We start from the raw sequence: 25072 nt of genomic DNA, 5'->3' as shown, positions 1-25072 counted from the left end.
TGGGCAATCGCAAATAGTGGCAGCAAAATATACTCCCTCTTGTGAGAAAGCATAAATGGCAAAATTTCCTTCTGAAATTATTTATTCCTTTAAGCTCAAGTGCATCTGAAGTTGCTGTCGACAAACTGTGAAAGTAATCTATGCAATTGCTCACTCAAAGTCTGAAATCTGCTCACATAAGGGGTAGAACTGAAACTCCACAAAACACATTAATGCTGTAATTCCTTAGCTTTAAGTGTTCAACCTGCAACTTAAAAGCTGCAAAAGGTCTCCAACAGACTATTTAAGGTAATACCTGGACAGCTGGATATTTCAAATCTTTATTAAAGAGAAGATGCTCTCCATATATCAGTTTTCTAGCTACATCAGCAGGAATCAAATCTTTTTCCCATTTAACGGTTGATAGGTAGTTCTAAGCAAACTAACCTTGGTGAATTCCATTCTTTGCTCACATGTAAACATACTTAAAACATTTTGCAGTGATAGATCTTGTTTTGCTGCCATCAGATGCTTCACATCAGAAAGAACAAAACTGCATTCATCCCAGTAAGAAATATGACTACAGAGATTTCAAAGGCTCAGTATACTGTTTACCTAAAGCAAACTCACTTTACACGAGTGTAAAATTTATGACCACAGACAAACCCTTAAATGATCGGCTTCTCCAAAAACCAGTATAATGTGTTACAGCTAGTGATGCACAATGTAATATGTAAAGTTGTGATCCAAGTACTATGTGGTTACTAATACTCAATCAACTGAAGGTAAGACTTCTCAAATACCACAGTCGGTGCTTTGGAAAGTCAGTTATCTACTTTGATAGTTCTATGATAACCATCAAGCAAAACCAACTACCTTTGTACTAAAGCAGTGAAAATTGACAAAACCACATGAAAAATCCAAAATGCATTCCAACACAATTCAGGCAGAAGATGAGTAATTCAGGACAGAATCCTTGGTATCATCAGTCATAAGCTATCACGTTGTCTGACAAAGAACGGCCAACAGCTTTGTTGATAAAGAATACTGAGTTAGTGACTGTAACAACTTATCACTTTTAACAGTCCAAAATTTTAGGGATTATAAGCAGCCTCAAAGGGATAACTTTTTCCCATACTTCTGATCTTCTTTGAGAGGCTGGACGTAGAGAGGGACCATCAGAGTCTGAACAAACCAGCTTAGAAAAGCAGCCCTTCGCCTGCGCACAGGAGGAGGATCTTGGCTCGACTGATCACAGACATTGGTTTGATGCTAAGGGCAACAAGCCAGTCAAATCAAAGGATTCATTCGCCCAAAATTTGCTTACATAATGTTCACCAAAGCAGCCATGAATCTAGCTGCAAGCTTAGTGAAAACAAGTTTAAAAGATATATGTATATTTAGAAGAGGAAGGTAATAGGTTTGCAAGATTTTGAGCCGTGGCTTAACAGCACGTTATGGCGGTAGTCCTAGTTCTAAGAATAAAAGTCTCCTGATGCTCTCATTCTCTAGAAGCTCAGCAGAAGGCTTAAAGATGATACGCAGTGCAGGGTAACTCAAAAAGTCTGCCAAAGAACACAAGACCTTGGGAGATAAAAACACAGATGCCATAGCTAAGGGTGTACTGAAAACTGGTGGAAAAATGGAAATACTTCCTAAACCCAAGGCATGTCGGGAAGAAAGTTTGGAGGCTCCTGTAAGATTGCATTCTTTCTCCTTGATGCTTTTCCCACCTTCTCCATTCTTACCAAACTCAGGACTGAATCTTTTTCCTCACTACACTCCTTTTTGGTTTCCTCTGAAAAATCTATTCTGTACTCACCCTGCAAAACAAATGTGTAAACAAAGGAAAAGCAATAAAGCTACAGGAAACTACACTAACCAAAGAACCGTATGATGTTCAGCCTTCTGTAAAGCCTATTTACTCCCCTATGGATGATCTGTTCAAAAGAATACACCCTACTACAGGTGCTGAAAATTCCTACCAAAGAAGTAATTTTTTTTAAATCCCTGATTTGCACAAGTATTATACCACTTGGAGTTTTCATCTGATTTCATCAGAGAAGCTCTACTTTGAAGGAATTGCACAGCAAGAAATAAAAGCAGCTTGCTAAGAATTTCTAGTGCTCTGAATTTTAGTGATGCTATTACTGTAAAACTTAAGTGGCGCATTGACACCATTTAAAAAAGCTGGAAAAGGAAAACAAAAAAAAGTGGGTTTGGTTCTTCCAGCTAATCTGGCCAGGGACATTTCTGTCATGTCTGTTCAAATCAAGTTCCACATCCTAAAGACTGCTTTCTTTGCAAACCTCTTGCTACCTTTTTAGAGAAGAACAGGCCCACTCCTCTCTGTCTTGCTTCTTAATCTGATTATGCTCTTCTACTCATATGTATACCATCTGGTGCATGCACAAGCAAAATTCACTGGGCTTAGATGTAAAATCAGGTGACAAAACAAGTTTGTAGGACACATTGTGCAAAAAAACCCTGAAATGAAAAGAAATCAAATACCAAAAAAAAGCAATAAAAATGCATTAAGTCATTATAACTGAAATGGTTCTGATTACATTAACAACTGCAAAAGCTTAAACAGAAGCTTTTCAGAAACATTTCTACAAAACAGAAACAGTTCTACAAAAATATATTTTTTCTCTGTTTCCATTAACACAGAGGGAGTGACAACTCCCCATCATTATGGTCATTTAGCATTTTTTATTCCAAAAACTTCTGAGAACCTTTTGCTGAAGTCTTCCAACAGTCAGAAATCTGCAGTGGGATTTTGAGGTTGGTTTTTGGGGTTTTTTTTTTTTGGGGGGGGGGGGGGGCGGGGGGGGAAGAATCCTTATGAACATCAGTATGATCTTCACTGACTACAAAATCTCCATTCTTCTCTATTATTAGGTGTTGAATATCACCATTTTTCATTTCACCTTTGCCTTGCAGAGTTTGCTTTTGGCTTGTTGCCAAAGCCATTAAATACTCTGCAGCACTGCATATGCACTGTCCCAGCTTCTTATTTCAGCTTTCCTAAAGTGTAAGCAGCAAAACAGAAACAAAACTGATCTTTCTTCTCCTTCCTGTTCCCACAACCCCTTTCATTGTACAGGAAAACGCACTGCCCTATGAACAAGGAAAGCATACATTCCAGGTAAACTACTTATATTAGCATTAATTTTGACACCTTGGAAATGCCTGTTGTTATGCAGTGGGTTTGTGCTCCACTAAGAGGATACACAGGCTTGGAACCGTGCTCAGGTCTTTAATAGTGCAAATCTAAATCCCTTCTATGTAATCACACTGCCTCTCAGAAGACCGACACATCTCAAATGCTGCCGCTGTCTTGCTGTCACTTATCATATTTTACCCTGGAGCACAATCATTAAACATCTATGCTGCAAGGCTAAAAGTTCAATGTCAACCTGACAATGTACAGTAAAGGTATTGTTACAGATATATATATTATTAGTTTTCACCATCTTCTATGGCAGAAAAAGGTTAGAAAAATGCATACAACGAAACAACATGAAAGAATTACGTTTGCACTGCAAACTCAAGTTCTCAAAAGTTAGGAGATGACAGAACAAAGATTTCCTATGACACCTTTGTTATATTCATATGGGTATAGTTTTCAGCCACTGATTCTTCTGTGATTCTTGCTTCATATAGTGCAATGAACAAAACATGCTCTAGGAGCAAAGGCACACGTTCACTATTTCTTTCCATTGCTCATCATTCAAAGGCACTCAGTTACATTAGCTGTAAGACTATTTTGCTCCATCAGCAGACTTCATTTAGTTTTCTACAGGTTTCACTTCTAGCTAGAAAGAACAAAGCTAGCCCTATAGAAACAGGTTATTATTTCTCATGCAATTTCTATGCATTTCTTGAGTCATGTCAATCCTGTACAGTAAATGAGACATACGCTCAAATGATCCATTCTTCAGGGGGAATCCACACTTACAGAAGCAGAGGACAACATGGAAACACAAAATAATAAGCAAATTTTTATGTGGCACTGTATCTTTAAAATACGGTCTTAGCTGTGTGTTTATCCTACTGACTCTGGAGATGCAAGTATGTTACAGCTAACAATGTACATATTCCTACTTACACCAAAAGCTGTGAAGGACTGCAGAAAAATAAAACATGGTTTTCTCTTACTTCACTGAAAACCAAAGCGGAGTTATTTTCCCAGATAGCAAAAAACAAGGTCATTAAAAGCCAAATCCTGCTAGCCTTTCTCATGCAAATTATCTAATTTGTACTGGGTATTATTTGCATGAGAAAGGGGGCAAATCTACTTGTCTAAAGAAAATATTTTATTACCATACCTCTAAAAGAGTAAACAAACAAAAAGGAAAGGACAAAAATAATATTCAAACAATAAGCAGAATGTTAACATACGCCTGAACGGTTGAACTTTGTTTTTCAGAAGTGCTGTATCAGATAGCATAACAAACAAACAGAACCAGAGCAGTTCAGCCTTATTGAAACAAAACAAGTACTTTTATGTTTGTAATACACTGAAATTTATGTAGAAACACTATTCCTTGCATATTGTTTTACCCAAATAGATCATTCTACAGAAGTTATTTACAGATTAGTCTTGTCAATTATTTTTTAATGTCATTACCTTTCGTTTATGATGGGTTGTTGAGGCATCCATCTCTTCTTCTCCTATATTGTCTATCTGTGAAGTTGGACTACAGTTCATCCTCTCCTCTTCTTGCCTCTGAAGTCTGTCTGCTACAGCCTGGATTGCTTCTGTCCATTCTTCCCTATCATGAACAAGCCAACATTCCTATCAGAAACTCATAAAATACATCCAAATAAATGGTTTATAATGTCCTTCGCATGCTATATTGCTTCAATGCTCATTTCTCATGTTACACAGCAGAAGACTCATATAAATTAATCACTTCAATTTCCTTCCAATTTCTACATTATGTAAAAAGTGGTGAAGCTGACCAGCATCAAAAAGGATTACTGTATGGTTCTTTTCAAGAATTATTAGTGTCTGGTTTTGTAAACATTGTAATAGCAAAAACCTGAAAACACTTGCTCCAGATACAATACAGCTCAGAGCATAGAATGTCATCTATCTGATACTATCTGGTAATAGCTTGTTATTTTCAGAGACTTTTTGGTATTCACCCCTCCTGGTGAGACACTTTCACAGAAAATAAGTAAGATTTATTAAACCACGCGTTCAACGCTTTGTCTGCTTCCTCTTAAAACTCAACTTGTTGGCTAATTTCAAATTCCCCCGAGAAAGAGGCCCTCAAAGACAACTGAATTCCTACAGGCATCACTAAAAGCAGCGGCTGCAGGTAGGGGCAGGCCCACATGAGGGTTTCCGTGGGGAGGCAAGCAGGGGCAGCTGAGCCCATGGCTACTCTGCATGCCAGCTATCCAGCACCCAGCCAGCAGCGCCAGCCCAGCAACGTGCCACCATCGCCATGCACCACGCGCAGTACCTGCTGGTCTGTGCTCAGCCAGCAAGGGCTACGGGAGGAGTCGGGCAGTATTACTGACTGCAGTAGGAGGTATTATGCCGCATGCACAGAAAAAAGATAGGGTGGACAAACGGGACCAAGTTAAAACAAAACAAAAAAAAAAAATCTAGGTGAATATACTAATGAAAGAGAAGTAACAGAAAAAGCAAAGTTGTTGGTTATTTATTGGTACAAACAATATAAACGAAGCCAAATCATAGTATTAGTCTCAACAGGACAGACGCCCACAGTGGGAAGATTCAGTGCACACAGACACAGTACAGAACATTTTAGCAAGGTACACCATCCTATATCTCCTACATGCATTAAAAAGTTAATTCTTAAACTACGTTTAATTTGTGTACATTTACTGAAACAAGAAAAACTAATAACAAAACATAAATTACATTAAAATGTGTATGTTCACTGAAACAAGAAAAACTAATAAGGAAATATACAATAAATTATAACATACTGCTTTATGTGCCAAAAAAAGAAGGCTATTAGGAGGAATAAAAGGAAAATTTAAGACAGCGAGGCTGGAAGATACTTCAGTGCAGGCTCCTATTGTTCAAAACTTAACACTCCAGAGACATATCATGACAGAGTTTTGGCTTATTTGAACACACTCATTCCGCCTACTCACAGGCAACTCTTACACTAGCTATGAGATCAGATAATATTTTACAGAAGCTGACTTATAAATTCTTCAACTAACTGTTCAGATGTGCTCAGAATGTCACAGTTCCAAGTGCTGATCGCTCTGCAGTCCCAGCAGAGACCGTGCCAAGGCTTCTGTGTAAAGAACATGGAAAGCAAAACAAAAATGAAACCCTCACCGTTCCTCCGGAGTGTCTACGTGGAACGTTCTTTCTATGACAGTGGTCCACTGAAGACATCTGATAATGAATGTGTTTGGCTTTGGTCGCTCTGTTTTCATTAATTGACATTCTAGAGAAATATAATACATTGCCAGTTAATAGGTGAGGAGCAAATACAATTACTTAGATAAAATGCATACAGCTTATATACACCTATCCAGCATGTATCCAGCACATATAAGGAAATACAGAATGGCACTATAACCATGGGCTTGTACAAAAGGCAGCAGGTAACAATCATGAGGGGAAGGAAGCAGTCAGAGGAATTGATGGAACTTGTATTGTTGCCCATATAAAGACTGCGATCTCCATTTGCAAACTAGGTCTGTGTTATGAGGGTAAGAAGAGTATTAGATCCCGGATTGCTCTAGTATGCCAAGGTAACAGCAGTAGCCACAGGCATATTTTTCCATCTGTACCTGGCAGGAGGAATATGACATTTTCCCTTCAACGGTAACCGTGCCACAATTACCCACGCTACTGTCACTTCAGGATTAGACTTATTGTAAAATACCCTATCCGAGAAAATTCAGACGTTGAATCTATACTGATTATTAAGTATAGAATATAATCCTACACTCACATGCAGTGGGGCTGCCCCAGGAAATCATCTAGTTCACTTTGTGCTCCAGGGCAGAACCAGTTCTACCTATGCCATTTCTTACAAGTATTTCTCTAAATTCTTTCTGCCATCCCCAAAAAGTAGTAAATTGAAAACCTCTGCAAGCAAACTATTCCATCCAACTATAGGGAAATTAATTATTTTTATAGCTGGAAGATTTCTTCCAAGCATTTAATGCAACCGTTCCTATAATGTAAGCATATTATTTCTTGCCCTATTGACTAATTTATTCTACCTTTTCAGCAGCTATCCCTTTTAGACATTTTGAACACTATTTTATCACCCTTCAGTCTTCTCTGGCCTAAATCAGTTCAACCAATCTGTCCTCACAGGTTGTGCTTTCAGATTAAAGGTCTTCCTCGTCACACAATTCTAGACATACTCCTCCGTCACAAGACCACAACACTAGCAATCCAGGCAATAGTTTAATGAAACCGTGTATTAGATTTTATGATGTAGCATACAGGACTAAACATTACAACTGCAAAACAATGACCTACTAGAATGCTTCATTCATGCAAATGTATTTTAACATTTTCTTGTGAAATTAAGGTTGCTCTGTCGAAAGTGTAATTTGTTTTCCTGCAGCTACCATGAAACAGGCACAAACATCACATCTCATGTTCTGGAACACTATTGCTTGTTTGATGCTGATCCAGATCAAATGTGTGACCTAAAATTATTTATCAGGTCACAAATCAATCAATAATGAATATGGCAACAGAATTCCTCTTCACTTACAATCCACTGTGGTTTTCTTCTCACAGAGCTACCACCTACCAGCTGACCCAAACTTTAAACTGATGTAGTTGACTACTCATTAGCATAAACCTTGCACTTACTCTTTGTGAATTACGTTTTATTTATTCCGGTTAATGTCAATGCTTTACAAAAGTCATGTTATATGACATGTACCACTTCACAAGGCTTGCTGTTCTTTCACAGAAATTAATCATATTGGTTTGGCATATTTTTTCTTCACAAATTCAAGGTCCTGAAACCCCAACTATCATTCACAATTTTACAGGAATGCATTTTAAATATTCTCCAAGGAACAGCATCACAACCATCAAATTTCTAAACATCCAACATATGTAAGTACCCTCTATGTTGCTTTTACTTCCTCTCTCGTGCCTTTGTTACTGGTGTTAATTGTACAAGATGCATACTCACAGCTGACCTGAAATGCAGCTGCATACTGAAAATACATTTAAAGCAACTGTCTTTAGTATGACTAGCTCATAATGAGTTTAAAGCCTTAGTTCAAGGCATTGATTTATATACCTGAACACCTAAACTATTTCAGACACAATTATCTAAGAAATGGCCTCTCTCTCCATGATATAAAGCCACAGCAAGTATCAGCAGACTTACTTGTACTGGACCATCCTTAATACAGGCATGAAATAACTGGGGGGGGGGGGGGGGGGGGGAGAGCGGCGCGCCTGTAATTTTGAGGATGCCTTGATTTAAAAACTGTCATGCATACTGCAATTTTTTTATTTGAAAAAGAAGAGTGGAAGTATGTCTGTCAATAGCATTTTTCTGCTGCAGCTTAGCAAAACACCTCAGAAACTTGACAGACTCATGTATAAGAAACGGAGGAACAAAGTAAATATTGCACTATGCAGGTGTGTATTTTTTGATGCACAAACCTATATATTCACTGCACAGCTATAAATTATTATGTAAGTCAGACTGCTCACTGGTCAAGGAGATGACATTACTTTTAACAAAACTCCGTACACCATGGAGACTCAAAAGACAGACAGTAATCCAACCTCATGGCTTTTATAAACTCAGTTAGCTCTTGGATGAGATAAGAGCCATCCTCAACATTTTGAGGAAAGAGCTACTGCAGGATGGACACAAGAAGAGGGAATTTAACAGAAAAACTGAAAGAGGAACAAAAAGGACAGCAGATGACAGGAACTTGGGGAGCATGATGAAGTAGAGCTGCTTACAATACTTAACCAGGCTTGCAGCTAGATGCAAATACTACTCATGAGATCAAAGAAACCCACATCTTCAAGGATATGGTTGAAGTCCAAGATCATGATGACGGTGACGCTAGGGTTAACAAGCTATTTGTTTTCCTAACTTCCTCAGCTGCAGCTCTAAGGAATGTGTTGGGCTACCTTCATAACAGAAGAGACTAGAAGCATCGTCTGCTCTAAGATTATCTCATCTTACTCCCAATGAAACCATCCTCTCATCTTTAATCCTATCACACTTCAATCATGTAGGCTGAAATTTTCTTTGCTGGGTGTCTGCCTAAAGCTGCACACTGCTGGAAAATACTACTTTTTGGAGATGAGACTTAAAACTTGGCAAACCAAGACCTTTGATATCCTTTTAGTATTCCTGTGAAAATGTAAGGCATCTGGCCACACGACATGTGGGAGGGATAAGACTGCAGTGGGAGGAGGGTAAAAAATTACAATAACAATTACTAAAGCACAAAATCATTTAAAATCTACGCATTGAGTATAATCCAGAGGATGCAGCTATCTCCTGCTTCTACCCCTGCTGAATTTTTCTCCTATATTCATAATGCCTCATCCTATTCCTCAGACAATATGGAAAAAAAACCCTACCTCGTTGAGGCAAAATCCAATACAGAATGATGGCATACAGCAAGTTATTCACAGAAGAGATATCACAAACAAAAGACTAGAGAATAAAGGGTGAAGAGTGGAAACGGGACAGGAAAAAGAGTGGAACCTTTGTGAGAAAGAAGAACTTGCAGGACAGCTAGAGCATAGCTAAACTAGAATAGCTGGTTCAGGAGAAGGAAGGTAAAAGAAGCTGCCAGGGACAGAAAAGTGAGGTGACGTTGTAAGGACAATCTGAAAGCAAAAAGATAGAGAGTCCAACCTGCAGAAGCGTCTGTACCAATTAAAAAGCACATCCTCTCCAGTGCCTGCAATGGAACTGAAAATTTTGAATTTCACCATTCATTTTCTGCTTGCAAATACATACAAAATGCATACATTAAAAGGGTATTTAAGTTTGCCAACTCAAGCATGCAAATATTGGAGCTAACAGAATTAAGCCTATGTCCAAATACTATCTATAATATGGTCTTTACCTACATATATATATTATACTAAATATATTATATATTAGTATATGCATTAATATACAGATGTAGTACTGGTACTATCTATACCATTTATTTCAGGCAGTCCTCAAAGTGATGCTGTGCATTATTAACAAGAAGAAAACATATGGATGCATATACTAAGCTCTGTAACTGTCAAAGAGTATTTACTCGGAGTTTGCATTACAGATAATTAACCAAATCAATTAAAGGTAATAAAAAATATCTTAACAATTGAAAAGGGCACTGAAAACAGAAAAAAAACCCAACCAAAAATGCCATTTCACTATCACTGAAGAATGCTATTGAAATATAAAATCTAGCAAAATGTAACAAACTTTTTAAATGTTCTTTTTAAGTGGCTGAATATTTTATTTCCTTGTGCAAGGTTACAATTGACTATGTTCACATCCTTCCCTTCTGAAGCAAAAAGAGTTTCAGAAAGAAGTGGAGGAACAATGTATTTCTAAAAGTGGTGTGCCACCCATCCTTCTTAAGTAGATAAAAGTCTGCTGATATTTAGTACACCCACACGCTTCGTGTGCTGCTGTATACAAATGTATGGGATAAACAATATTTCTGTCATGATTGCAACATGAATAAAAACTTGATTGTGAATGTCTTTCACCTACAGCTATGAGGGGAAAAAATACTAAGATGAATAAGTGCTGTAATACACAATTACTGCTAATTACCAAAATATTTTTCTACTAATTACTGGAAAAATGGTAGTAGTTTTAGACAGAGAAAATAGTTTGGAAACTACAAAAGCACAGAAGAATGAGTGAAACTGGCTACTGAAAGCTGGCTCTGAACACTCGAGTGATAGTTGGGTCATTACCAAGAGTAGAGAACACTCTACCATAATGTCTTCAAGTTTGCTACTATACATAAACATATGTAATTAAAGGGCTGAATCTCAACTCAAAACAGTTGGAAGTCTAAATTATCATTCAAAAAGATGAGTAAGCCAGTAAACAGACAGACTCAACTTTGTGTTCTTGTATGCTAGCCATCTACAACTTGGAATTACACATTTTAATCCTAAAGCTCTCTGTCTTGCTGGGATTAAACACAGGTCACACAAATTTTCCCCTTTAATATTAGACAGGATGAAAAACCTTGGGGGAGAACACTTGTTCAAAGCAACAAAACACAAAATCAGTAACACAAACTGACAACTCTGTTCCAACAAGTCTGTAGCACTCATTTGGCCATTTTTGGATCTACACAGAAAATGGAAAAAATGACATAAAACTGGTATAAAGAAATCAAATGGATGTTTCTCAAGTATTGAACTTCTCTTTTTTTCTTAACAAAAAAAAAAAAGTCATATACATAGCAGAGGTTCTTTCATCTCCACATCCACAAATAATCTGTCAATTCTAAAATGTTATACTATCTTTTCCAAATAACCGCTACTATCTAAATTAAGTAGTTATGCTAGTTAAACTCTCCTGAGCAACTCTAACTACAAACTGTATTTCAAAACGTTCTGTTTACTTTACACCATTCTGAACCACAGATGACAAAGTTTGCTTGAAGCTGTAATTACTCTGCAAAGCTGGGAAGCCAATTAGAGGGCCTGAAACCTGCCAGTTCCAAAAAAAAAAAAAAAAAGGCAAAAAAAAAAAAGCACAGATCATCTGTTCAGATTTTATTAAAAAGTTTAAAGTTTTAATTCTATAACTTTAACCATATAATCACCAGTGTTCTTTTCCTAAATACATTCATTCAGCATAAAAAATAGAAAGAACACTAACACCATTTTATTATTTCATAGATGGAAGCATTCAACTTAAGCAGAATTTGTTGACATGGCTAGACAAGAATACTAAACATACAAGCAGCCATAAAAAATTGCACTAAAAAATGAACAGAAGGTTGCATATTTGAGAAATTATTTCTAATACAGGCTGAGTCCTAGCACAAAAGATAACTTCCTGTGATTATCATACCACATGAAAGAAATAGTACTGAACCACTGCTTGCTTTGTTTAGAATACATACACTTTGAAATATATACCGAGTGCTATCTATATAAGATATCTGTATCTGTCTACGTATCTATCCATTTGCATCACAATTTAACCTCAATCTCTTATTCTTCTCCTGATCTTTCCTTTATAAACACTTTCCTCCCAACCTCTGCCTATTCAGTTGCTACTCCCATTTTTTTCTTTCTCGTGTCAAAATTCAACAAGCACACTGCCCATAACTATCTTCTCCCATTACTGCCACTCTGCACTCCAGTTCCACACTTTGATGACCTTCTTTGTTAGACAAGTAGCAGAAAATAATGTGTGTTAGACAAGTAACACATCATTTTCTAACACTGAAACAGATGCATATGCTTTTGCTCATACACATACAAAAAGCCATGGCTTTTACATATCTGTACAAAGATATAGGTATACACACACAACCCCACACACCCTCAGCTTAGCCCTCTCTCGATTCTCCTGCTTGTTACCTACTCCCCATGAGAAACCTACTCCTCTGAGGCTTCCCAAAAGGCTCTGTCCTTTCTCACTACATTTTATCTAGGGGGAGTATGACCCTAAAAATCAGTTTGGCCACACAGAGATTTATCTGAACGATTTAATATCCCTTCTTTGGTTCCAAAAATGCAGGTTTCCCCTAAAAATGTCATCCCCAAAACTGCCCAAGAGATCATTTTCCCACATTGTCCCTTTGATCTTATCACTGTTCTCTTTGCATTCTTCATTCCTTACCCAGCTCCATCACATCAAATACAGGTAGATTTTCAACATGGTCTGTCCCCAGAGCCTACCCTCCTCCTCGGTATCACTCTTTATTCAGTATCAAAATGCTACCCATCCTTCTAACTGTTCCAATTTCAGCATCATTTCTCAAAGCATTTCTAATTTCTCTGTTTGCCATACTGGTTCTCTTTTAAATCATCCTTAAAATGCTCCTTCATGTCTTAAAAACAGGAGGGAGGGAAGGAGGGAGAGAGAAAAGAAGGGAGAAGAGAGTAAAAATCTAACCTTGACAATGGATTAGTTGTTGATGTGCTGAGACCACTGCCTGTACTACAGGCTAATACTGTCTCATTGTTTTCTCATACTCCCCCCATCTGTTTGCATCCATCTGCTGTCCCTTGTTTTATATTTGGAATTTTAGTATTTTGGAGCAGGGACTGACTTTTTGTTCTGTACGGGTAGAAATCCCACTTCTGTGGGGTTTGTCTCTTGACAAATACTTATATGTGCTTTGGTGATACAACAACATATATGACTGCATAATAAACACAAACAATATAATAATATTCCTTGAAGTTGAAAAAGATCTTCCTTGATGCACTTCATCATACTGGAAAGTCTTGTATTTCCAGTACTCCAAAAAGCACTGAAGTAGCATCAATGCCTGTCTGTCATTGCAAATGAATTTGCCATTCCCCCTTCATGCAAAGAGGGAAAACCAAACCAGGAGATTTCTGCGTGTTATTGTTGGGTTTTGCCTAGGGTTTAGTTTGTTTTCATGGATGACAGTAAAATTCTACATCCTGCTCTGTCTTCCATGCAAACACCCCGATTTTATTTATGCAACCGGGTGTATCACATCAGCATAAAAACTCTCAGCCCTGGCTATAAAGTTTGACCTGCCATGCTCATACCAGGCCCTATTTAGAGATAGTAGGAAATTACAGTACGCTATACTGGTGTCTAAGGAAGCACTGTCAATTAAAATGGAAGGATGAGCCCAAGGAACTGATTTTCATTCATGATCCAAGCCACCAAGGGAATCCAAACTTCTAAGTCAAATGGCAGAATACCTACTATACCACCTAGAAACCATTCATAAAGTGATATGAAAGCCTCCCAACGAAAATTACTGGTCCAATTTTCCAGAAAGCTAAACATTTCTCCATCCAACACAGACAGTAATATTGGTTTTATACATTAGATTCGAGTCTGAATTTCCATAGATGCATTTGCATAGGCAGTACATTACACATACATTGCCTCTTCCCCTCCCAAAGCTCTTTCAGTGTTGAACAAACATTATTTATTCAATCACAACTTTATTTCAGAATGAAATCTATACTGTGATTGTAAGTATCTACAGTTATATGCTTATCTCTGGGTTCATGTCATCCAGTGTTGCAACAATTAAAAAAAAAAGTGACTTGAAACTTAAATCTCATTGAAAAATTAATTGTGGAGTTGCACACAAGGTCATGTCTAGTGCCCAAGTATTTTCATGCATAATTTAACCTCACTTAAAACTTACATACATATTTTTCTGCCCATTTCTTTAGAAAATGTCTTCAGAATTCTCTATAACCCCTAACAGCACTCCCCTGAAACCTTTCAATTTTCATGTTTTGAAGATTTTTAAATCCCCAAAATAATAAAACCTTGTCTCTGGCCCACTGAAAGATTTCCCATTAGGAAAAAGTAGCACAGATTCTCCATTTAGAATAGCCAAGGTTCATCAATAATCATTTCTGCAGAGAAAAAAAAAAAGGGGGGGTTATAAAAGGTTACCTTCTCACAATAACTAAAATCCGCTTTTTCTTTTCAAAGACAAGAAAAAAAGTAGCTGTACTGCGGAGTGCTTAGAAAGCACTATCTTTCAAGATAGGAAAGAAATTCTAGGTGACATCATTTTTGGCCAAAGCTCAAAGGCTACTGTGAAGGGATACAGCTCTTCCCAATTATTCCCTACGTAAAGATCAAAATGAAGGCAAAGGGCCAATTCTTAGATACCTCATCCCAAATGTGCTACGTGATTACCTACATACTCATTGCATATGTGAGAGGTATTATTTTATCAGTAAAGGCACATTTAAATGCTCCTTAAGTAGAACTGAAGTAAAATTCTTCCCCACTCTGTTTTCCCTAATAACGATGATCAAAGACCAAAGTGGTTCACACAAAGCAGTGTTGATTCTACTTACGCAACGCTGGACCAGTTAAAAACAGCATTGTGAGGCCACGTTGGGGTTTTTTTGGAGGGGGGAGGCCACTGTCACGCATAATGGAGTTTTAAAAGCCAGGACGACTTTTTTCAGGCCTCTGCCAGTATAGAGAAGTTATACCAATCGAATCAAAATTATTTTTAAACTGGTTCTGACTGCATAAATGCCTAAGCTACAGCAATTTACATTAACATATTTTATTTTGCAGTTGAAGTGGGCTAGGAACGCACACCCACTCAGATACCATGACTCAGTCAATCAAGAGTATCTCTTTAAGCTACAATAGCCTGATTACTTGCAACTGCTTGTCTCTACCTGAAAAGAGCTAAACTGATTTTGAACCAGCCAATTTGAGTAAGCTCACACTTCTGAATTTACCTCTGAAAACCAGTATCAACCAGCCTGAAGTTTCCACGCTGAATTTCCCACCAATGTAATTACATCATCTTCATTTATCTTCCTACAGTTAGATACCACAGCACAACTTTTTGTGAATGTCAGGGCACGAGCATTAACGAACCAAAATCATACTTTAAATACACAGCGCTCTCAGCTCCCACATTAAAAACAGAAGGCTCTGCTTAGTGTAAAATAAGCTGGCTTCACAGGAGAGAAACCAGAGTGATCCCTACACACTATCCAGTGTCACCAGATGTGGCTGATCTGTTCTCCCCTGCGGCCTTGCTGCGGCTCCCACAGCTGCAGGTGGGATCTCATCGCTGCCCGAAGGCAGGAGAGCAGCAGCCACGGGGAGGCAAAGCGAAGCCCCTGTCCCAGACACCGAGGAGCCAGTCCTGTACCCTCCCCCGGGGCTCAGCTCCATCCAGCCCCGCTCTGTCATACCCTTCAGTCAACTCTGTTACACTCTCAGGGACACACTTCTGCTCCAGGGAAGAGATCTCTCACATCCATTTCAGGGCCGTGTGGTTCAGCAGCGGGCTGAAGGCTGTGCGCGCTGCCTCAGGCTCTCCATCTCTATGTAAAACCATCTACTTGTTTACAAACCCGCTTCCCAATGCCTTCCCCCCACAACTCCTCCCAGAACACCCCAAGGAAAGGGGGTGGCCTCTGAACACTCCATCCTATGACAAAATACGACCCAGTGAGAAAGGCTTTATTAACAAAAAAATACCCAGCGGTGGAAGCACTGTTAGTGGTATGTAAAATAACTTCATTCTCTCTGGCCTTCCTGTCATCCCTGATGGGAGTAATGTAGACAACACAAGACCAGGGAGAGAGCAATGCTCAGGTGCAGGGCTTGAAAGTTATCTTGGAAGAAATGAGGAAGCCACTCTACGGAAAATGACACCATGCCTGGGAAAAAGCCTTTTGCAAAAGTAAAGCTGGTGTCACAGGTCTGGAAGGCAGCGGACACTGGTGCGAAAACATCCATGTGATGGAAGTAACTAGCTGGACAGACCTGGATATAAAAGTTTTAAACTACAGAGCAAGTATCATACAAAGCAGAGCTGTGCAAACTTTCCAACATTCAACTCCAACAGTACTACGAAAATAATACCACAGCCTTGGCCTTTTCTGCTTAAATAACAAGCTGTAAGCAAGAGCCAAAGATGTCTATCATTTGGAGAGCAAAAAGTAGATTGAGACCACACTCTCACTTTACAGATAGCTACAAAGATTACGTGAAGATAGGACTGTAAAGACATATCTTTAAGTCCCTGCCAACCTAATCAAGATGGTATTAACAGTGATCTCACACTCCATCTGCCTGGCTAGTAGTTTATGAAAAATGTACTTCACTATTACAGGAAAAATATGTTGCACTGCTTGTGGCCACAAACCTACAGCAGCAGCTCAGGAACTCTTGGATCAGAGGCCATGAGACCAGTTCTTGACATTTACCAGGTACCGCCCATGAGATCTGATTCATTCATATAGCAGTTTTGTTTGTTTGTTTGCCCTACTGATGTCTCATCTTCAGACAGATAAGACAGCTGACAAAAAAATTTACAACCCTTTGCAATTTAGTGTAATACCATACTGTTTTGCTTTTCATCCTGTGAATTCTACACAGGTACTTCACTTAATTTCACGGGATTCTTTTTTTGAATGAAAAGCCTCCCTATTCTTGCACTGATCGTCAACCATTTCTGATTAAATTATTCATTTTTCTGCCAGAAAACAGAAAAACTCACCTCGCTTACCAAAACTGTATTTCTTCAATTAGTATTGCATGCCTGTTTCTTCAGCTTACATTGCCTAACAATCAGACCTATGGGACTTGCTAGCTGCAGAAAGGATTATTTTAAATTTATTTATTTGATGGAGGGTGGAGCAGGGAGGGGATCGGTAGTGGTGGTGATGTTGTCACAGAATCATAGAATGGTTTGGGTTGGAAGGGGCCTTAAAGCTCAACCAGTTCCAACCCCCCGCCATGGGCAGGGACACCTGCCACTAGCCCAGGTTGCTCCCAGCCCCGTCCAGCCTGGCCTTGGACACTGCCAGGGATGGGGCATCCACGGCTGCTCTGGGCAGCCTGTTAACAGTGTCTCACCACTCTCATAGTGAAGAATTTCTTCCTAATATCTATTCTAAAGCTATACTCTTTCAGCTTAAAACTATTTAGAAATTTTGGAAATCAATTTTGGAAGTAATTTTGGAAAGCAGCATGAAACCTTGCAATGTCCATCCAGGCAAAGTTCAGGGGCAGCGTTCTAACATCAGAATTACATGAGATGACCTCTATGTATCAATACAAGGGGAAAAAAAAAAAAGCAAAGACCAGTATCAACACACTGGAATTATTTGCTAATTATGCATTTCTTTGCTTAGCAGAACTACCATTTGGATCATCCTTCTAGTTGCTGCAGCAAAGAAAGACAGGATATGCAATGAAGAACATGGTAAAGCAGGACAAAAAAAACCTACTGTAGTTCTACAAATGTTCTTTCCGCTGCACACTGGGGAAGAAGTATCAAGGACATTACTAACTGCTATAAATGGGTAGGTTAGGATATGCAGAGCAATAACGAAGGAGTAACAGCCTACTAGTCAATTCCTACTCATGAACAACTTAAGACATCAGTGGTTTTGAAGCTAAATAGCAACAAGGCGAAATGAGCCTCTATTATTATATAGAAGGCTTGCATGCTCAATATCATTTGCAAGAATGCTGTCACAATTGGAAAAGGCAAAGTTTTCCTCCTCCAGCTGTGGGAAAAGACATGGGCTTGGAGCACAAGATTATTTTCTTACCAAATAAAATATCCAAATTACTTTGTACACAAAATCTGAGTCAATCTCAAGGACAATTTTAGGACCACAGGAAAATACTGTCTCAGTAGCATTTGTTCTATCTTCACCAACGCAGATGAAAGGAACCCCTTCCCCAAGTACACACACTCCTGGGGCTCCAATACTCCTCTATAAAACTAATCAGCATCTTTTATTATATTGCAGTACACTAATAGCATTTTGAGATAAATCAAGTAGATTTTCTAGTATTCCTTTGAAAGCTTCTAGCTATGAAATCCACAACTCAGGGACTTTTTTGCCCCCTTAGTTTTGTTCCTCAAACACTTTCATTTCTGTTACGAAACACTCTTCCACCCATCTCACTTTGCCAGATCAAAAAACCTACAGATTTGTCTTTTAGAAACATTCTTGGAAAACAAGAAATCAAAATGTCTTCACTTTATCCAACAGATACACACTTCGTAGCTTTGCTAATATATGCAAATTGTCTGATTGCTTGAAATTACTGATTAACCATGCTGGAGAGCTGATTACCTGATTATCCAAGAGAAAAATAATTCAGCATGATTTTGTGTCATTTGACAGTCTAGATAATTTTCTAATTAATTTGAGTTTTCAAGTGAATTCAGAGATACTACTGAAAAAAAGAAAAGAGGTCAATGATCTGAATAAAGGTAAGCTTTCCAGGAATTTTCTTCTTCCACAACTATTTGTCAAATGTTACTGTTAGCTACAGACAGTTCACACACACACACACACATGAAAACTTAGATCCAAAAATATTCAAAATCCCATGGTAAAATCTTCAGTGCTCCTGTAAAGATATCTTGCAGAGCTGGACATAAGATGAGTGGTGCACTAGTCTGACACTGCAGTGCTACCAAAAAAATTCTGAACTACACATGAAGCAATATGTAGCAGATATTTTGTCAATATGCTGAGAGAATTATAAATACTGGAAATACATACTTGCCACTGAAAAGTTGTTGAGTGGATATGGCAGATCCACATCCTGGGGCTTCTCCTTATAGCCTATGAAAGAGCCATCTGTCTTTAGCAGGAAATATCTTGGCCGCCAGTTTTTTATATATTCTCCTAAAGGAGGAAAAAAAAAAAGTTCATTAGTACTGTAGAAAAAAAACTTTGATCTTGAAAAACATAACATGTTATCAGTGTCTAACATTAATTATACCCAAATCTTTCCAGACGTTTTTAATTTACAGAGGAAACTAACTCCCTCCAAAAGAAGAGAAAATGGAATTGCAACGGTAAGCCTGGACTATACAACGATGTCTCTGAAATAAGAAGCTACAAGCACTGTATAGTAATATTCTGTAGTTCTAAATTTCCTCACACTATACGCTTCAAAATCCTACATCTTTACACCTATAAGCAGCTCAAAATTTGCTGCAGGCAAAAGTAAGCCCATGAAATCTAAACTACTACAAGGTAGAACACTTATCCTGCTGAGCCAAAGCAAAACCCATTAACTTCCTCAAAACATACACGACGCAAACACAAGAAGACTGGGGGTAATGGGAGAACCTACACAAAATACACTTAACAAATGTACCTGCAAGCAAAAGGAATAAAAAAGAGAAAAATAGAAGCCAATTACCTTCTAAGAGGTACGTCCATCAACAAACCCACCACCTCTGCCTTCCCCACACACCCCAGTCTGAGCAGAAGATTCCGCAAGCCATGAGGTATTCAGGACCAGAAGCATACCCATCAGGTCAGCAAAGACATGATAGCTTAATTAGTGCCACTTACTTGTTATTTAAGGGTAAAAAAAATCTCTTTAATAGCATTACACTTTGTAAAGTAAAGTAGACCACAGACCAAAATCTCAGCAACAGTTTCATTTTTAAAGTGCAATTACTCAGTTAAGTACGGGTGAGTTTAGATCTGCCCAACTTCCCCCGTCTTTCATGTCTACCTGCAGAGTAAATAACGTATGCACAAGTACTTACTAAGACTTTAAATAGGTCACTGTTTCATCATTATACAATTGAACATTAAAAAAAATAAAAAAGGTGTATTAACAATGCAGAATTTCCAGCCGTGTGTAGGACTTCTCACTGTCTGCAAAATGCTCAGAAGCGACCGGTCCAGAGGCTGTACAGGTCCCAGGCAAAGCCCAGCCCTTTAGTGCCACCTCAGCACCCTGTTAGTTGTAGCTATGTACCTTTTAGACAATTCAAAGGTCAGAAAGAAGTTTTACATCCATCTGACACGGAAATTACGCCATGGAAGGCTAATCTAAAGATTCACTAATTGCATCTTCACCTTTCCATCAGAGCAATCAACTAATTGTCACTGAAGTTCAACATGGGGATTGTTAATAAGGCCTTGCTGAACTCGATCACAACTTGCAAGGATTTTGATGATGCCCACAGCTTAAAAATCTAACTGCAGCCATTAACATTTCCGATATTCAACACGTATTTAAGCAGAGAATCAGGGTAGGGAGTAGAAGATGGAGAAGAGGAAAGGGTAAGGAAAATTACCGCCAGGCTATTTGTGCCGACTTACGTTTTCTACCACTCGGCAGCAAAACTCTTCCTATTTAGTCCTGCTTCTGCATAGCAGGATACCTGCTTGATTTTGTTATCAAGGCATTTTCATATAAGTAGACAGAAAATTGAGAAAGTCAAAACATTACTTAATTTGACAACAAAATTAATAAAGCAGATATAGCGCTAGTTACATTTGTATTGACTCAGAGCTTTCTATCGCAGATTGCTGATGCCAGTTCAGCTGGGAACACCCCTACTGACACTGCCAGGCTGGACTGATTTTACAGTGGGAAATCCCAACAAACATAAAAGCAAATAATAAAAAAATCAAAACCAAACAAAACCTGAGGTATGAGATATTTTTATGTTGGAGAAGAAATGTAAGTGCAGTATGGGAAAAGAAATGTGTAACTTTAATACCAACAACAGCAAATACTGTTCATCATTGTTACTTACTATCATCAAAACATCATCATTACATGAGAAGGTAAAGACATTTCTGAAGTTTGCTGAATACTTGAAAATGAAATGATCACAGGCCTAAATTAAGGTATGACTAATATTTTAAGAACATTTAAAATAGGCCCCGCAACAAATTTGCTGATATCTGCAGGGAATTCAAAAGTTGAAGCCAAAACTAAACTTTAAGTAGCATATCATCCAATCGAAGTTCTAAAGATATTAACACTCTAGTTGCTTTCTTAAACAGACCATAAAGAGACTCTTCTGTAAATTCTAGTAAAGTATATCGTATTTAGTTGTAACATAGGTGACTGTTAGGAGAGAAAGCGCCTGTTAGTAGGTTTAAATTTATCAAAATCTTATCTTGAAGGAGCAATAACTGGAAAGCAGGCATATAAAAATACTGAAGAGTTCCAGGACAGCATGCAGAGAATACCAGTGCGCCCAGAACAGGTCAGCCAGGCAATGGGTCCTCCTTTTCGTGAGGAATGAGCTAGACAGGGAGATAAGCAGGCTGTGCTCTACAAATCAGAGCTGACAGGGTAAGAACACTCGGTAGTCGCTTCAGGGAGGAACAGAGGCTTTCGTTTACTTACATACATGCTCTCCAGAACAAAAACCTGTAGAGGAGGAGACTATTCTAGCAGGTGCCCTTAGAGGGCCAGCACACACCTCCCCGGTTCACTTACTCCCTCTCCTCCTCTCAGGACAACATTGTAGACTGCATTTGGCTTCTACTAGATACTCAGAAGTAGTATGAGCCATCAGAAGAACCATCACAAGAGTATGACTAGCACTTCCAAGCTCCTCTGAAGAGAGCTAACAACTTTGGACAAAAGCTAACCAGAAGAAGATACAAATATTACATGATATGTAAGTACCCGTTTACCCATGAGCACAGTTGTACCTCTGTGTTTGCCCTGCAAACTATAGTCAGACACAGGATACGTAACCTAAAAGCAATTCCAAAATACTATGGCTTCATAAGGATCCATCTACTTCTTTCACAGACGTATTTCTTTGAGGAATGTTTCTCCTGAACGGTTCCCTAACAGAAATCATGGTCAGACTACTTCTTCAAGATGTCTGGACAAACGCGCGTGCACACACACACAAAAAAAAACCCCCAACAAACTAGTTTTGCCTTGAAATCCCCAATATTCCAATCCTTCTTCAAGGCCTATACATGAATATTTATCATCCACCCTTTATTTATTTTGTAATTCAATTAACAAATGGATGAACACTTTTGAAGACTAAAGTAAACAGTGGTATCAGTGAACAGTTCACTTAGCCGCTCAAGTGGTTTAATGGCTCTCAAGATGCACTCTAGGTGCTCTCTAATAACTGCATTCCTTTCACATAATCTGCCTAAAGACAGAAAAACATTTTAGTCCACACCTCTGAATAGACATGTGCTTGCTGAACTGCTTTGAAAGATAAATCCTTCCAACAAAAAATACTAAAACACAGTAGAGTATTTGAAAAGCAAAACCCCTTCCACATGTCTTCTAACTTACCAGCCCCGCATCGAGAAAAAAAATAATTTGTATATTTCACACTATGAGCAATATTCAAGGTATTTGGAGTGTATGTTTAGCAAGTACCTCAACACAAGCAAACAAGAGGAAATTTACATCTGAAATTCAGTACGTGAAAAAAAATTCCACAAGAATGGAGAAGTCCAGGCAGGCTAACCAAACCACCAGATAGCCTGACAATTTAATGAAATGGAACTGCGGTACTCAGAAAAGCAGTGGATCTGCCATGGAGAATTAATCGGTTTCTACCCTGCTTCCTGCTGAGTTAATGTAAGCTAAATTATTATTTTGCTTAAATTTACACCCTTCTAAGTTGAAAAACATGTTCTTTTAGGATCTGTTTATTAGACAGTAAGAAGAGGTCTCTAATTTCAACCACTGCAGCCAAGCAAGCCAAGTCATTCCTACATCATTTTAATTCTAGTCAAAGTTTTTAAAGCTACATGAGAAAAGAGGCACTAAAATATGTATCTCACAGATACATACAGACAATAAATATATACATATGCACACACAAAACACAGATTTAGAAACAGCTTTAAGTTGGTAGGCTCTGCTTTTTTAATAACTACCAAGAGAATACACCCAAAAGATGAAACAAGACAGCAATACATGCCTGAAGCACACGAAAATGCAATCTGATCTTCATGCAAAAAGCACCCTCGTAACATGCAACTCTTTAATTAATGTTGTATCTAATAATACACTGGCTAACAAGTAACAAAGAATGCTTAATGAAGGTTTGTTTAGAACATGACCCTTGCGGCTGCCTCTGTGTTCGCCTCTGTACTGCAACCTTAATGATTTTTCTCTTTTGCCTTTGACAGCTAGTAACAAGAATCTTCCCTTCAGGACATTTCACAAAATACGTTTATTCTAGTGTTGCGATGTTTGTAGTTTTGATACTGCTGAGGAGCTTCACAAAGAAGAGCTTTCTGAGAACCGTGAGTAGTCAATAAATCCATGTTAGACAAATGTAGCACTCAAAGTTTGTAATTTTTTTACTTCACCTTAGAACTCAAACTCTCTCTTCAAACCTACACTTCAGTTCAGGTTCGATGGTTGCTATTGTTAGTCTCACCACTTGTAATCCTTACAAAATTCAGCAATTATGGAAAAATTATTAGGTAATTTAAAAATAATCTTATTTTTACAAAACCTATTTTTTAAATCACTTTTGCAAAACATCTACAGTTTTCAATATGTAAATGGCTTTAGAGGTGTGAAGGAAATGTCTTTAATATACAGCACTGATAAGCAACAGAAACCTGAGTTCAAAAACTTGCTTCCTTAAAAGAAGCAACAGCTGCCACACAGACATAAGTGAGAAGGGGGGGGGGGGGGGGGGGGGGGCTGAGAAAAACCAAACTCCCTCCAAGCAGAGAAAACCAAAAATTTGCCTCGTCTGTGTCATCAATTTACTAAAATGGATTACATAAAAATAATACACAAATGCTATCCTCCCTTCCTTTTTTCTTTTCCTTTCTTTTTTAAGGCACTTTTTTGTTGACTCAAACTCCAGTTCTAGGCTAACATTCGATAAAGAGAGGAGGGAAAAATGCGAATCTAAAAGCATTAAACAAAATTATATAAAAGTAAATGAAACAACCATACGCAATTTTTTTTGGTGAGAAACAACTGTAATTAATGTCAGGTCAAGTAAAATATCAGAAGTAATGCCAGTGGTTTTTGAGATTGAATTTACTTACCTTGGCCCTCTGAGGGCAGTGTTACCTAACGCACGATTAGAAGCATCAGCAGACTATTTGATTAAGTCAGTAGACACTAGTAAATGTAAAGCGCTTCTGTTAAATATTTACTTCTGATTTCATGATAACAAATTTGCAATAGAGTTCAAAGGTACTGTAAAAACTACATGATTAAAAAAACCCCCAAAACTACACCTGTCCTCACAATTCCTCTGTCCTTCAGTCTAATGTAAATGTGTAACTGTACATCATGCAAAAGATCAGACAAAACCTTACTGTATACCAAAGAATTAAATAAAAATGGGATTTTTCCTAACATGCCTTAGCATTTTAAAAGCTATTTTTATCATATATCCCCTCCCAAGTATTTGCCAGCAGCTTGAAGAAAAGCAGAATTTGGAACTAACGCTTTCTGATTCTGCCTTTTATACTGTGAGACAGCAATTATTTATTTATACTAACTGTTTTCCCACAGTTCCCAGTAATGCTAAATGACATTTTGGGCACATCTGCACTTACTTCAGACAAATTAATTTTTCCAGTCACAACGGGGAAATGGGGAACCTTTTGTGTTACATGCGGGCATCAACTTCTACC

The 25072-nt window shown here is 38.2% G+C and overlaps 1 protein-coding gene across 4 annotated transcripts in view; it reads right to left on the bottom strand.

Moving 5' to 3' along the window:
• AKT3 (AKT serine/threonine kinase 3) overlaps positions 1 to 25072 on the bottom strand; it is a 161998-nt gene that overhangs the window by 57771 nt on the left and 79155 nt on the right. For 3 of the 4 annotated variants that reach the window (XM_055810983.1, XM_055810982.1, XM_027779862.2), the window contains exons 3-5: positions 19214 to 19339; positions 6314 to 6425; positions 4613 to 4757 (exon numbers count right to left, since the gene is read on the bottom strand). In XM_055810983.1, the coding sequence (XP_055666958.1) occupies positions 4613 to 4757; positions 6314 to 6425; positions 19214 to 19339 (383 nt within the window). Of the gene's footprint in view, positions 1 to 4612; positions 4758 to 6313; positions 6426 to 19213; positions 19340 to 24475; positions 24495 to 25072 lie in introns of those variants that run through there. The other variant, XM_055810984.1, reaches the window with a different exon arrangement.

This window comes from Falco peregrinus, chromosome 7, assembly GCF_023634155.1.
Source record: "Falco peregrinus isolate bFalPer1 chromosome 7, bFalPer1.pri, whole genome shotgun sequence".
NCBI classification, from domain to species: domain Eukaryota; kingdom Metazoa; phylum Chordata; class Aves; order Falconiformes; family Falconidae; genus Falco; species Falco peregrinus.
The sequence above is the reverse complement of the archived record's forward strand: the minus strand, read 5'-3'. Positions and strand labels throughout refer to the sequence as shown.